Source organism: Notolepis coatsorum, assembly GCF_963971535.1.
Source record: "Notolepis coatsorum genome assembly, chromosome: 8".
NCBI lineage: Eukaryota > Metazoa > Chordata > Actinopteri > Aulopiformes > Paralepididae > Notolepis > Notolepis coatsorum.
The window spans coordinates 71,510,149-71,525,868 of record NC_140172.1 but is presented as its reverse complement, the minus strand read 5'-3'; the positions used below and the strand labels follow the sequence as shown (position 1 = coordinate 71,525,868).

General features: G+C 41.9%; 1 protein-coding gene across 3 annotated transcripts in view; it reads left to right on the top strand.

Annotated features, from left to right (window-relative positions):
• acaca (acetyl-CoA carboxylase alpha) overlaps positions 1-15,720 on the top strand; it is a 143,145-nt gene that overhangs the window by 104,324 nt on the left and 23,101 nt on the right. For all 3 annotated transcript variants that reach the window (XM_084320849.1, XM_084320847.1, XM_084320848.1), the window contains 4 exons: positions 5,361-5,504; positions 10,250-10,370; positions 12,201-12,297; positions 13,475-13,571. In XM_084320849.1, coding sequence (XP_084176975.1) covers positions 5,361-5,504; positions 10,250-10,370; positions 12,201-12,297; positions 13,475-13,571 — 459 coding nt within the window. The remainder of the gene's footprint in view (positions 1-5,360; positions 5,505-10,249; positions 10,371-12,200; positions 12,298-13,474; positions 13,572-15,720) is intronic.

Genomic DNA, 15,720 nt, shown 5'->3' with positions numbered 1-15,720 from the left:
GTCTCTATTAATGGCCGGGTGCGCTCTTGAGCTAAGCAATTATAAGCCAGCCTCCTAATACAAGCCGGGTTACTAATATACTGAGCTGCATACTGAGCTAGTTACTTGATTTCACTTTAAAAAATGTTGAAATGACCAGTGACCACCTGTAATTGCACTGTTTACTATTTCATACAGTACTTGGTTTCAATAAATGAACCAGTACATTTTACTGGGTTCAAACTGACACAAAATGTTGATTTATTCATTATGATCAGTTTGAAAATTTGAAATATAGGCCTCCCTCTTATACAGGCCTCCTCCTAATACAAGCCTGGTACCCGCTACAGTTGAAACAAATACAAGCCGGGGTTACTATTAGAGGAATTACGGTAGCCATTTGTTGCTCTTTTAAGCAAACAACAAAAGTATGTTTTCAAATGAGCTATTTAAACTGCTGGTTGGTTCCAAGGTAATTTAGTGGTGTTTTCTCTGCCCTGTGTTTTTAATGACAGCGGGCGTCATGTTAATGTGTGATGTGCACTGTGCTCCTTCTTCCATGACCTAAATACATTTGTCCCTCAGCTCTGGCAATTAATGCATTTTAATTTAAATCTGTAATTGGGCTGTTAATGTGTATTAAGCAGTCATGCCATTCACTTTAGTGCTTTCATATGAGGAAGAGGATGATGCAGAGAAGGAACTGTACATGTGCAATAATGTTGCAATTGGGGGAAACAAATATTTTGACTAATGTATAGATGAATATTAAACCAATTAATACATACAGTTTATTTTTTAAATAAATAAGCAGATCAAGCCTTCTCCTGCGTTGCTCTGTTCTCCTGGTAGAATCCTCCTTTTCATCCTGAGGGTGCCTGTCACTCCTTGTGGAACAATTGAAAGATTACTGTGTTATTATTCATTTGCATAGAAATGGAATGATGTGCCAGAGGCTCCGACTCAGGAGAGAAACACCCACATAATTTATCTCCAATCGGAATGGAATATTTAGCAGAGTGCTGTCTCCGTGCTCCACTAGCTCTGTCTAGCTCCTCTAGTCTGTGCTCCACTAGCTCTGACTAGCTCCACTAGCTCTGTCTAGCTCCTCTAGTCTGTCCTCCACTAGCTCTGTCTAGCTCCTCTAGTCTGTGTGCTCCACTAGCTCTGTCTAGCTCCTCTAGTCTGTGCTCCACTAGCTCTGTCTAGCTCCTCTAGTCTGTGTGCTCCACTAGCTCTGTCTAGCTCCTCTAGTCTGTGCTCCTCTAGTCTCTGTCCTCCACTAGCTCTGTCTAGCTCCTCTAGCTCTGTCTAGCTCCTCTAGTCTGTGCTCCACTAGCTCTGTCTAGCTCCTCTAGTCTGTGTGCTCCACTAGCTCTGTCTAGCTCCTCTAGTCTGTGTGCTCCACTAGCTCTGTCTAGCTCCTCTAGTCTGTGTGCTCCACTAGCTCCTCTGGTCTCCATTGCTCCTCTCCAGTGCATCAGGATAACTACAAATGACAAACCGCACCGTTACAAAAACATAATATGCACACATCCCATTGAAGCTTTCTTTGCCTAACCAGGCAGCCTATTCTTTATTCCCAGCGGAAGAGTGCTGCCGAGTGCTTCCGCGTTTTCCCTGATTGGCTGCGACACGCCCCGCGGCAGCCGCAGAAACTCTAGAAAAAAACGCGTCTCAATCTGATGAAAAATTTTGGAGCTATTTACATTATAAAAAAGTAACTTGCTGCCCTATACTGGGTGCCTGGTGGTACTAAATCCAGATTTAACTCTGCCATTGGAAAGGGGACATTTGGGCTGAGACATAGATGTATGACATGGCCATAATAAGGTAATTTATAGGCCTGATATTCTATATTCATATTTAAAATTGCATGTGTCCGGATCGCAAAATTCAGTACTGTATCTACAAAAGAATGATCTGTAAATCATCTGCCCTTTATTAATTTGCTTAGATTCTTTGTGCACTTGATCTCAATAAGGTGCTGAATGAGCTCAGTGGCAATTTCATGTCGGGTCAATGTTAGCATGGTGTTATTCACAGTGGTCATTTCATAGGTGGTTGCACTGTGTTCTAATGACGTCACGCACATGCTCCCACGCATGCGCATAAATATTCCCTTGGTATCTGAATCTAGGGACATCTATGGATCTCAGGGAATGTATTCCCAGTGTCAGAAATAGTGTGTCTGTTACTAGGCTTGAGTAAATTGTAATGAACCAAAGGAGAATATCGATTATATTTAAAAAATATTTTTTATCGTTGACTGTGAATAACACCATGCTAAAATGTACCAGACCTGAAAAATCTAAACAAATGAATAAAGGGGGATTAAACAGGTTTTGTAGATACAGTACTGAATTCTGCCATCTTTTTTATAATGTAAATTTCTCTACCATTTTTCATCATATTGCAACACCATTTTTTGCTTGACGTTCACAGAAAGGTAGAGAAACTAACTGCGTTGTTTTATGGCAATAACGTTCAGGTTTGTGGGAGATAATCCCAAAAAATAAGAGAAATAAAAAAGTTAATCCAGAAGTCAGATGATTGACAGGGGCTGGCGTGAGCTGGGTAGGGTAGTTTTTCTAAATTCAAAAGCCCAGAGTCTCTTCCTTCAAAAGACTACACTCACTTTTGGCTGCTCCACTTCCTCCTGTCGATATGCGCCGGTTTCCGACTCAATGCCCTGAGATTTCTATAATCGTATATTTCACTAATAACAGTTAAAATCATTGGTAAACAAACGTAATGCTGAAAATATACACTTTCACTATATATTTCGGTCATAAGAGGTTAACCCTGTGAGGCCCAAATTAAAAAGACATTAGCAACTTCAGAGGGTGGGACATATAAACACATTTACTATCAAATAGCATTGTGAGGGGCGGCTAAGTGGCGCAGTGGGCAAGGTGCTCACCACTAACGCAGGAGATGCTGGGTTCGAGCCCAGCTCTCGGCGTTGCTACCAGCTTGGCTGGTCGTTCATACTAACACAATTGGCAGTGTTAGGGGTGGGAAAGCTGGTGGGTGGGGATTGGACGTTGTGGACGGCGACTCCTACAGGTCGGTTGGTGCGCCTGTACAGCAGAATCAGGAAGTAACAGGGGCAGCATGAGCCTCCCACGCGTTACTCCTCGCCACTGAGAGATCGCGCTGTACAGGTGAAAAGATGCGACGGCTGCCTCCTCGTGTACCGGAGGGGACACGTGATGCAAGGCTTCGTCCTCACTGCAGCCGACCGGTGGGAGGCATAGTCTAGCAACGTTCGAGACAGGGGAGGGAAGAATTGGATAATCCGCGGAGCGGCAGAGCTTGCGGCATTATGTAGCCGTAATCCCTGATGTTTTTCATTCGACCCTTAGCTCAACTGGTATGCCGCCGTGCTGTGGATCCTGCGGTCCGTTGGTCATTTTTTCTTTTTTTTTTCTTTTTTCGGAGTTGGTTAAGGTTAGAAGGGTTAAGTTTAGGCGCTGTTAAGGAGCTGGTTAAGGTTAGAGTTTGTCTTAGAGAATGGCAATAGACAGCCTATTTCCGCACTGCCGCTCTCTCGCGCTGCCGTGGTCACATGGGCGTCGCAGCCAATCAGGGAAAACGCGGAAGCACGCAACGCACTCTTCCGCTGGGAATAAGCTACACGCAACCAGGCAAGTTGACTGTGAGAACACATTCTCGCTTACAGCTGTTAAATTGAATGCAGCTTCCACGTCTGAGAAATGGAAACAAGCTGGAAATGCTGCCAATACTGATTTGTTTAATGCTCTAGTTTTCATTTCTGGGACCCAGAAGCTGCATTCAGTTTATTCAGCGAGAATGGACAACACACCCCAGTGGGGTACCAAGCATCCTGCTCTCTAGTTTTCCTACAGTAATTATATGGAGAAGCCAGACCTCCATCTCATCAATACGTCAGTCTGAATAGTGTGGCAGGACAGAGGAAGTCCAGGTGTTAATTGACTCTGTATGTTAAATTGAAAATAATTCAGAGAGGAGAGGAGGCGTAATGCTGTCAGCCCCCACTGTGATGGCTGTGATGGATTGATCCCTGGTTGCCTATCAACAGGATTGGCAGGGCTGTTCAGTAGCCTCATCCCCCCCCCCCCCCCCCCCCCCCCAGCACACGTGTAGCTATGTGTGGGATCTTTATACTAGAGCCATACCTCCCCTAGACCTCAAGGACCAAGATGATACCCTGTTAGCGGGATAACTGAGAAACTACTATTATACAAATAAATTATTATTCCAACCTTTGTCAAGCAAGTTGTACATGTTTTAATTGATTTTCATTCAAACCTTTATTTATTCTCGAAAGGACAATTGAGGTCACACTCATTTTCGATGTCGTCGAGACTTAGACATTTCAATGCATACATTTTTTACAAAATAACAATAAATATTAATAACTATCTATATAGCACTTTTCATACATGGACCGCAGTCCAGAGTGCCCCACAGCAATTCGTATGAAAATTAACATAAAAAAAAATCAGCATATAGTTGACAGAATAAAAAACAATGCATAAATTGCAGACATAAGAATGGGTATAAAAGACAATAAAAGTAGTGCAACATAAATGTGCAGACTTAAGAATAGGCATAAAATAAGTACAATGTTGCTCGAAGGCATGTGAACCCCCCCGAAACAGCCAGTCCCCCAAACACCTCACACATCAATCCCCACCACATCCCCATCCAAGACACACCCCCCGATAAAGCGTGCCATGACCGAAGGAAAACAGCCTGCGCGCCACTCACACTGCCATGCACGGCGACGGGAATGCCACCCCCGCTGGCCGCACCATCTCCCCCGGTCCCGGCGGAAACTCCACCATCTCCCCCGAAACTCCACGGAAGAAATGACCTGCAGCCACGGCCAGTCCCCACCCCACCCACCGACACCCCAGGGACCCCCAGCACGAAGAACCCACCACAACCCCCACAGCACCCCAAAGCGTCCAAAAGCAAAAACATAGAACCCACCGATCCCCCCCGTAACGGCAAGGCTAAGCAAGATTATCCTTGCTCTTTGCCTCATCTTGTTGTCTCATTGTTACGATTTTATATGTTTTTACACTCGACGTGTCTGTAAATGAGGGACACCTCGGTTGCCTTTCGAGTTTAAATAAAGGCTTTAAAATTCCACGATCACATCATTCTTGGGAGTTATCTGGATGAATGTATAATCTTTGCTTCTTGAAATACTTAATTCACCTTTATTTCTTAACATTGGTTTGGGTGGCAGACGCCGCCAAGACTGGGTTACCTCGGCTACCTGTATCGCTAGTATAAATTCTACAGCCAAGAAAAGTAATGGTTTCACATCTAATTCGAAATTTTTTAAATGTGATAAACAATAAATGTTCCTGTTCCCTCTGCAGGTGTTGGGCAGGGAAGTGTACACGTCTAACAACCAGCTGGGTGGGGTGCAGATCATGCACAACAACGGCGTCACGCACAGCACAGTGTGCGACGACTTCGAGGGAGTCTTCACTCTGTTGCAGTGGCTCTCCTACATGCCCATGGTAACGTTTTAATAACAACCTCTTTTAACCCAAGTGACATTTAATTTCAAGATTCAAGAGATTTAGGGCGGCTGGGTGGCGCAGCGGACTCGTCACCAACGCGAGAGACACTGGTATCGAATCCGGCTGTCATCGTTGCCTCCGGCTTGGCCGGCCGTCATACTGGCTTAATTGGCAGAGTCAGCGGGAGGGAAGCTGGTGGGTGGTAATCTGGTCGTTGTAAACAGCAACTCCTACAGGTCGGTCAGGGCGCCTGCACAACGAGGAAGGGAGATGGTGAGGGTAGTGTGAGCCTCCCACACGTTACACCTCACCAATGAGAGTCCACGCTGGCAGGTGAAAAGAAGTGGCTGGCTGACTCTGCATGTATCGGAGGGGACATGTGATAGTATCTATCAACCCTCCCTAGACCGACCAGTGGGGGGCACATGCGAGCAACGCCCAGGAAGGGGAGGGGGGAATTGGCATGACGACTAAATTGGGATGGGAGAAAAAAACAGGAGGGGAAAAAGTAGATAAAAAAAAGGATTCAAGAGATTTATTAGTCACATACATACACGAGACATGTAGTGAAATGAAGGTGGCCATGCCCGCCTTGATTGTGCAAAAAATACAAATAATAATAGAATAAAATAGAATACATAATAAAATAGACATGATAAAAAGTACTAAGATACAATGCTAAGCTTACGAATTGAAGGTAATGAGTCTATACTATACTACTATACAATATACTATACAATATACAGTTATGCTATATATAACTATACTAACTATACTATACAAAAACATCCAGTTGTGTTTTTTAAAGTGACCTTTTTTTTCTAAAGTGACCTGTAGTGTGTTTGTTTGCATTGTTTCATTGCATTCTTATTAGGATCCCCATTAGCTGATGCCCATAGCGGCCGCTAGTCTTACTGGGGTCCAACAATACAACAAAAATACCTTTTATAGAACAGAAAAACATACTATATTTTCACATGATGTTACTATTTACATACTAACTAACTTTAAAGACCAGTTGAAGACATGTTAACTACCTGCCACTGTGACTGGTGGAGTTGACGGCGGAGGCAACCATGCAAGTTGCCAACCTGCTCATAGGGAGCAGTTAGTGGAATCGAACCGGGAACCTTCAGATTACCAGACGACCACTCTCATCCCCAATGTTGATAAATAAACATCTCTACTACGATTTCACTTAACACATTCACGGCCATTCGATTTCCCCATCTAGCTATAGCTGGGCCAGCTTTCCATTACATAGTTTCACTGCGTCACCTTGTTTGTAGAGCTAAATCTATATTTTATATTATAGCTATGGATACAATATCATGGTCATTTGACAGTAACTATCTTCCATTCAAGATGCAAAAAAGAATAAATGTTTTCATGAATACGTTCACGCGTTATCCCGTTGAATATATACTTATGAATATAAGTATAATTTCGGAATGATTCGGGCTAATTCCTGGGAGGCCGGCTACAGGGCGCAAAGTGAATTCTAAACCATTGGCGTTTCGTCCCTGGACACGCTACTATTTTCAAATCAAATCTATATCATAGGTATTATGTTTCATCATGAATGCATGAAAGTGGGGGGGGGGGGGTCGTTTCTGAATATTTGATTGCCAGTAACGTCATTCGTTATTACCACAACACACGCCGATCAGGGGTATGGGTATGAAAACCTTGCACGATCAAGCTGAAATTGACGTCAGATTGTCCTTACCTGTGGTCGGTGGTATTCCAAAAAGAATATTCCAATTATTTGATCGCCATCTGGTCCATCCTATGTCCATCTGGTCCACGACATAACCCACCACAACATATGGATCGGGGGTCCCGAAAACGATTCAATGCGATCGGGTGAAGCCCTAGGTTTCCCATTACTATAAACGTCCGTCCGGAGCGGTTTAAATGTAGCACCCGGTCTAGAACAGGGTTTACTGCACTCTCAATACTGCCTACTAGCAGGATCTGGCCGGTACTGCACCTTTGGAGTCCCAGTATGCCTTTTAACGGCAACATACAGGTCCCCGACATTGAATAGGATATTAAAATAGAAAAAAATATGGGCAGTCTGACTTGGGGTACTGCACATATATTAGTGTTGCAATGCATGATAAGTAAACAGTGAAAAAAGCTAATAGTCCAGTCATTATAGGCCAGAATTAGGCTAAACCTAGGACAAATTGCAACATTAGCAAACTCAACTGATTTTGTATCCTCAATATGTCTTTAGTGAGAGAAAAAAAGTCCCAAGGAATCCCATCATGGGAAATGTGTTTTTTTTTCAATGTTTTGTTACCCCTATAGTCCAGTCATTATAGGCCAGAATTAGGCTAAACCTAGGACAAATTGCAACATTAGCAAACTCAACTGATTTTGTATCCTCAATATGTCTTTAGTGAGAGAAAAAAAGTCCCAAGGAATCCCATCATGGGAAATGTGTTTTTTTTCAATGTACTTGATTGCTGGCAGGATCACTGACGACACTGTCTTTCAGAGATTGTGACGCGTTCAAATTTTGAGGTAGCTCAAAAGTAAAGATACCATTTGATTCTAGACAACCTCGGGTTTCCAATGAGACCAACCATGTCATGTTACCTCATTGGAAAGGGGGCTACATACTAGGGGTGGACGGTATGGTCTAAAATTTATATCACGGTATAATTTGAAGCATAGACGGTAACGGTATATATCACGGTATCAGTGTTTCTGTTAGAATAATTTTTTTTGCCTGATAGGCAGGCTATATAAAGAATGACATCCTCAAGACATGTATATTTATAATATTTTAACTTAAAACTAGGCTACTTTTGCGTATAAAGTCATTATATTCCAAATAAAATAAGTCCCGAGTCGAGACTCCTGCTCCCATTGCAAACAGCGGGGCTGGATTTTGCTAGAAGCATATGTAGCTGCAGAGCCGCAGAGCGAATTGAATTGAATAAGAATTCAGACAAAGGTGCCACTCATCCTCAGCTTTAAGAATTGACAATTGTGTCAACAAATTGACACGTGTCAACAAATTGACACATGTGTCAACAAATTGACACACAAAATGCTTAGAGACGATGGGGGTCAGAACGGCGCAAGGGTGGGGGGGCGCTGTTTGACGGGCCTGTGACCAGACCTGAAAGAGCCCCTGGCTCTGCGGCTCTGCAGCTGCATGCTATTCGCAAATCCACTGCTGCAGCCGTCCTCCCGCTCCCGCTGCTGCCGTCGTTATCATAACACTACACACATATCGTAATGTTTACAGCAAACTGTAGTTGATCACCAGGTATGTTTTATTAACGTAGAATAATTCATATAAGAAAAACGATAGGGAAATATCTTACCTTTCTCCACTGGTTAAAAATGCCAGGAACTGAAATTGAAACTTGCTGTGCGCCGCGGTGATATGTGTTTATTATGAAATGACAATTGCGTGTTGACACGCCCACTGCGCGAAGCCTCCTAAATAACTTTTTCCAGTTTGCACATATCTATTATCTATGACTATCTATTTTTAGGGGCAAATGCGATTGAAATAGTCGCGCTGTGGTTACATGACGTCATTGCTATTTTAGAGCTGCTCTACCGGTTAAACGGTATAGTCAAAATCCATACCGTAGAGCAAATTAATACCATTTATACCGTATACCGTTTATACCGTCCACCCCTACTACATACCTAATTATTCAAAGTTAAGACGATTTTTTGGGGAGGGAAATGTGGCCATCACCATTTTTCAAATGGTCCCTTGGCCTTCTACCTCAATATATGTTAATGGGAATGGGTTACATGGGTACCTACAAGCCTCCCCTATACAGACATACCAAATTTATGTTAAGCCCATGTAGTTTTGTGCAAGAATCATGTAGTGTTTTGCATGCTGTACAAATATGTAGTTTCCGCCTATTATAAAAAAAACCCATCTCCATGGACCTATCCCCACGGACATAAACCCTTGAGCCCCATCCTCGTGGACTGAGCTCCACAGAGCCTATCTACTAATATTCCAAGAAGAAAAAAATTTCTTTATCAAATGTTTTGATTAGTTCTGGCGTGTATGCTAATTGGTGCATATCAAATAAGATAATGTGTGATTTGCATGAGTAAACAGAATAATTCAATGAAGTTGTGATTGACTTTTTTTCTTGTCTTTGTGTGTGTAATCAGCTTGTGAGTTTTTATAGTGATATCTAAAAGTTAAATTTTCACCACTATGTTATAACAGGCATTTTTCGATATGAATATATATAGGTCGTTTTCAAAACTTTGCCATGATGGGATTCCTTGGGACTTTTTTTCCCTCACTAAGGACATAATAAGGATACAAAATCAGTTGAGTTTGCTACTGTTGCAATTTGTCCTAGGTTTTTTCATATAATGACTGGACTATAAGGAATCGAATTGAGCTGGGGTGTTTGGGACGAATAAAAATGTAAGATGAAAATCTCCCCAGCCTGTGGGAGGCAGTGGAGGTGTGAAATCTGGCCCGGTCCAGAACAACGGGAGTCACAAAATCAGTTTGGAGTGGAGTGGTGGAGGAGTGGTAGAAGCGCAGTAGAGGTTTGATTTTTCAGTGCTGGATCTGTATATACGTTTTTGGCCGTTAACCGTTGGCGCCCAATAACATATATATACGTGGTTGGCCGCGAAAGTGTTAATAATCAGGGACAGGGACATGTATTGTTGTTTCTGTAAAAAAAAAAGTTTTTTATCTTTTTGTAACTTCTTTTCCCTCTCTCCAGCGTTCATCTAGTCCAGTGCCCATCCTCAATGCCAAGGATTCAATAGACCGACTCGTGGAGTTTGTGCCCACCAAGGCTCCCTATGACCCCCGCTGGATGTTAGCCGGACGTCCCAGCCAGAGTGAGTAGAGTACTAAATCACACTGTGTTCCAACACGGGTGTGGGAAAAACCATTTCAAATGTCCTGCTCTTGAAAGTTTTGTAAATTCCACAAAAAAGTCCGGAAAGATGACCGATAAAAACTGGTGTTCCGTCCCGCCGCGCGTACGGCTCCACACTTATTTCCCTTACCTCTGTGATGTATGCATCGTCTGTCTCTTTTCTATTGTATTTATTTATTTATTGTTTGTCCCCTTTCCCTGTTACCCTTCGAGAGGCCCTTTTGTCCTCTCGCCAGGCCGTCATTGTAAATAAGAATTTGTTCTTGATTGACCTCCCTGGTTAAATAAAGGTTAAATAAAATAAAGTGTCACTCATTTGATATAATTGTTAAAAGTACCCGTCAGCTGTAGTGATTTAATATGACCTACAGTAGCCACTGTTAGCATACATCATACTGAACACTAGCCAGCATCTTTTAATTCCTGTCAAGAAATGGAAGATGTTGTAGGAACTAAGGATGTGATAATGTGACCGTATATATATTTATCCACATGTGTCTGTATATAACTGCATATAATCCTTTTTACACATCTGTAGATGCTATATCTATATCTGTACATATCCCTTACCTTCTCTCACTAGTTACACCGCTGGCCAGTAGGACTTACTACCATAGTGTCGTTATACTTCATCACTGCACATTATAATACTATAACACTGTACATATATCTGATTAGCACTGTTACTATTAGTGTAGTAATACTCATTTATATATTTTATATCCAGTTTAACCATCTGTACATTGTATATTACTATTGCACTTTACTGTTATATATGCACTCTAGTTGGATGCCAAACATCTTTCCGTTGTACTGTACTTGTGCTGTATGATGACAATACATTTGAATCTATTCAGTGTTCTCATGACATTTCACAACCAACCAATACGGCGCAATGCCACAGCACAATGACCGTGGTTGTCATTTAATGATAAACCCCTGTTATTTGATTACAATCACCTGTGTTTTCCCAACCAATACATCTGCGATTGAATACACTGATGTTTTAGGTTCCTCATTTCAGGCTGTAAGAAACCCACAAGCCGAGCCCACCATCAACCCACCACAGTAAAGATCAAAAGATAGCGCTAAATTGAATGCAATTTGTTTTACACAGCGGGTCAGAGCCAAGCAGATTGCATTATCGGTGTAATTACAACTTGGAGCAGTGAGGAGAGCGGGGGGCGGCAGTGGGGGAAGCGAGCCTGTGTCTTTTTCTTTTTTTTAATAGTGAATGAGAGGAGAGGCTTAATTGAAGGGTAACCTGGTAGACGGGTGCATCTTTCTCACACAGTGCAGAAGAGCTGAGCCAGCCTCATCACACAGTCATCCATCCACAGCTTCTGCCCACTTCAAAATATACAACTTCCTCCCCTGTGGGGATGACAGCAGTGTCAAATCAGGAACTCTTATTGGGGGTTAGAATGTATTTACTGAAACAACTAGATAACTGTGTTTATTTTATTTGTTTTATTACTTTATTACATTCATGAAAATATGAATGTGAGTTACACAGTATTAGAATATATTCCTCCATATTTTGTGTTCCTTTTTATATTTTGTGAGTTACACCGTATTATAACAGTGTGAATGTTTTGTGAATGACAGTATTATAACAGTGTGGATGTTTTGTGAGTTACACAGTATTATAACAGTGTGGATGTTTTGTGAGTGACACAGTATTATAACAGTGTAATTGTTTTGTGAGTGACACAGTATTATAACAGTGTAATTGTTTTGTGAACTACATAGACTGAACACCTTATGTATTGTCCCTCTGTCTGTATAGCACCTAAAGGCCAGTGGCAGAGTGGCTTCTTCGACCATGGCTCCTTCATGGAGATCATGCAGCCCTGGGCTCAGAGTGTGGTAGTAGGCAGAGCCAGGTAAGTGAACATGTCCTAACCGTGAACTAGTTCAGCTCTGATGTGTTGTTAAAGGAACATGCCAACATCATCGCTTACCGTCTTTTCCAGAGTCTGATAACTCTGTGCGTTCAGTAGAAAGTCAAGTCAAATCAAAAGCTATCCGGCTGCAAGATAGCATAGCACTTCAAATGAATGGAAGCTGATATGGACCACTAGCCTAGCTTAAAACTCTGGGAGAGGTGTTTTTGGCCAACAGCTAGGCTATTGGTCCGTATCCGCATCCGTTCATTTGTGCTAAGCTATGCTAGCTTGCAGCCGGATAGCTTTCTACTGAACGCACAATGTGGAAATTGGTATCTATCTTCTTGTCTAACTCTGGAGAACAGAGAAAGTGTATTTCCCATAATGTTGGCGTGTTCCTTTAAGCCACAAGAGTGGAGAACATGTGCCCCATTTAATGACCCCATGAAACAACTTGTTGTTAATCTCGCTACCTCGTGTCCCTGGATATATTCACTTGCCGACTACTGAGAATCAGTGGTCTCGTAACTCCCTAACCTGAAGATTTCATTTTCAGAAAATTAATTCGTAAAAATGTGTTTTCCCAGCCTGGATACGTTTGTATTGATACTTACTGTATCCAAAACTCTTTGAATATGTCATGGGAATTTCAGTCGTGGGAAGTGTTCAACGTCAAGCCTGGCTGGTGAATCTGGTCAGCTTTTGAAAAATGATGATGTGGCCAAGACAACAACAGTCAGCTTTACAACATTAGTACATAACAACATTAGAACATAGACACTGGCAAATATCATGGAATTTAACCGTCACAGAAATAGTCATGGAATTTTATTAGCAACAATATGTCTAACCCTAACCCTAAAATCTAACCCTAACTAACCTTACTGTCATGCACTTGTCCTAATTAACTAACCTACACTGTAACACTCGACACTTTGATGAACATTGTTACTCAGCTGATAGAGTTGTGCCCTTCCTGATGACTTGTTGTACAGAACTTGTAAGTCGCTTTGGATAAAAGCGTCAGCTAAATGACTAAATGTAAATGTAAATATGTATGATCCCTGATTCATTGACGCTGAATATACTGGTCACCTAAACCACTGAGCCAGTTGAACTCTGACCTTTCAGAGTGTTGGCCTTTGGTTCATTGATCGCTGACCTCTCTCCACAGGCTGGGTGGGATACCTACTGGAGTGGTTGCCGTGGAAACGAGATCAGTAGAGCTGTCGATTCCAGCAGATCCGGCCAACCTGGACTCTGATGCGAAGGTAAGGACCGCTCGGTACTCGTATGCAAGTCTGATTGTACACACACATACACTAGGGGTTGCACAATGCTTGATATAATCAGAAATAATCCGATAACAAACTTCCCCTGTGATAATCACATTTCTGACATATTGCATTATCGAAAGCATTGTATCTTAATTCAAAATTATGCAGCTTGTGTAGCATTAACCTCTTAACTCATTGACCGCCGGAGATTAGCCGGGCCCTGTTCTAGCACTGCCACTCTTTAAAAGATAGGAGTGCGTCACCTTGTTGGTAGAGCTATAACTATATTCTATATTATAGCTATGGATACAATACTATGGCCCATTTGACATCACCTATCTATCATTCAATATGTGAAAAATAATGAATTTCTTCATCCATACGTTCCCATGTTATACCGTGGTGAATATAAGTATGGTTATAGCGTGGTCTGGGGTAATTCCCGAAGGGCTGAGTAATAGCCTTATACGTCAATTCTACTATAAACGTTGCCGTTTCTTGTCTGTACACGCTATTATTCCCAAATCAGATCTATATCATAGGTATTATGTTTCATCATGAATGCATGAAAGGGGGGGGGTCGTTTTTTGTTTTGATGCTTTGATCGTCACCAGCGGCATACGTTGTGGAGTAACGTTACACAGACATGTTGCGATCGGGGTGAAGACATGGTTTGATCAATGCAGGATTACCTTCACTAGGATGTACCCCAAAAAGAATATTCCAATTATCTGATCGTGAGTCCCATTATTGGTGTCGATCGTGTCGCCAACATAATCCACCACACATCATGCATCGGGAGCATTTGACGCTCCTCAATCCGATCGTTATAACCTCTCCATTCGCCCGACAAAGAAAAGTGACCGTTGCACAGGCCAAGATACAAGGTTTCAAAGGGTGCTTGATACCGCCGTCTAGCTGGATGCGGCCGGTATTGCACTTTGGCGATCTCAGACTCAGTCCTTATGGTAACAGCAAGGTCCCTGGATGAATAAGAATATCGGAAAAAAAAGGAAAAGCGATCAAATAACGAGTATACTCGTTGTTGGTGTTCAAGCGTTGGCTCCCAATAACGAGTAAACTCGGAATGAGTTATGCCCTAGCCATATTTTCTGAAAATTCCCCTAAAAATACATACCTAAGTAAATGGACGTTTTTCATCTGATTCAGCCATGGTTTTTTTCTAGACGTTCACAGAAAGGTAAAGAAACAAACTACGTTCTATTTTATGGCAATAACATTCAGGTTTATTCGCCCCGTGAGATATAATCCCGAAAATCATGTAAATTCTGTTATTTTTTTAAAGTTTGCGCTGGAAGTCAGATGATTGACAGGGGCTGGCGTGAGCTGGGAAGTGTAGTTTTATGAAATTCTAAAGCCCTGGGTCTCCTCATTCATAGGACTACACACACTTATGACAGCTTCCTTTATTTCCGGCTAATTCCTACGGTTTCGGTCGGGATGCGCCGAGATATTTATAAACTCATATTTCGCTAATAACACTTACAATCATTGGTAAACAAACGTAGTGTTGAAAATATACACTTTGACTGCTGTTTTGACAGGGTTAGGCTCTTTACTCTTGGCTACATTTGAAAAAGAAACGCAACATTAATTAATACGTTCTGTATTCATCTATTTATCTCGTCCCAGACCGCTTGGGCTTAAGGGGTTAACATACAGTATGAAAAAAATATATGTTTCAGTATCCACATTTAAAAAACGTAATGAGACAAATTTGTCTGAGCTGAATAGCAGGCCAGTTTATATCATTAGCCTTCCTCTGCACCCAGGACTGTTCCAACCAATGAATGTTAACAAGTATGGCCTTACTGTACATACATCTGATAAGCACTATTACTCAGTAGTACTCTTTATATATTTTATATCCAGTTTAATCGCATGTACTTGTATATTACTATTGCACTTTACTGTTACATTTGCACTCTGGTTAGATGCTAAACTTATTTTCATTGTACTGTACTTGTGCTGTATGATGACAATAAGTTTGAACTTTCTAATCTATTGGTTGTTTACAGTATTCTGCTGTATCGTGTTGTATCATAATACTAACTGTTATAGTCTTACTTTATCTGGTATAGTAATGTAGGCAAACATTTTGCTATTGTGACAACTCTACACA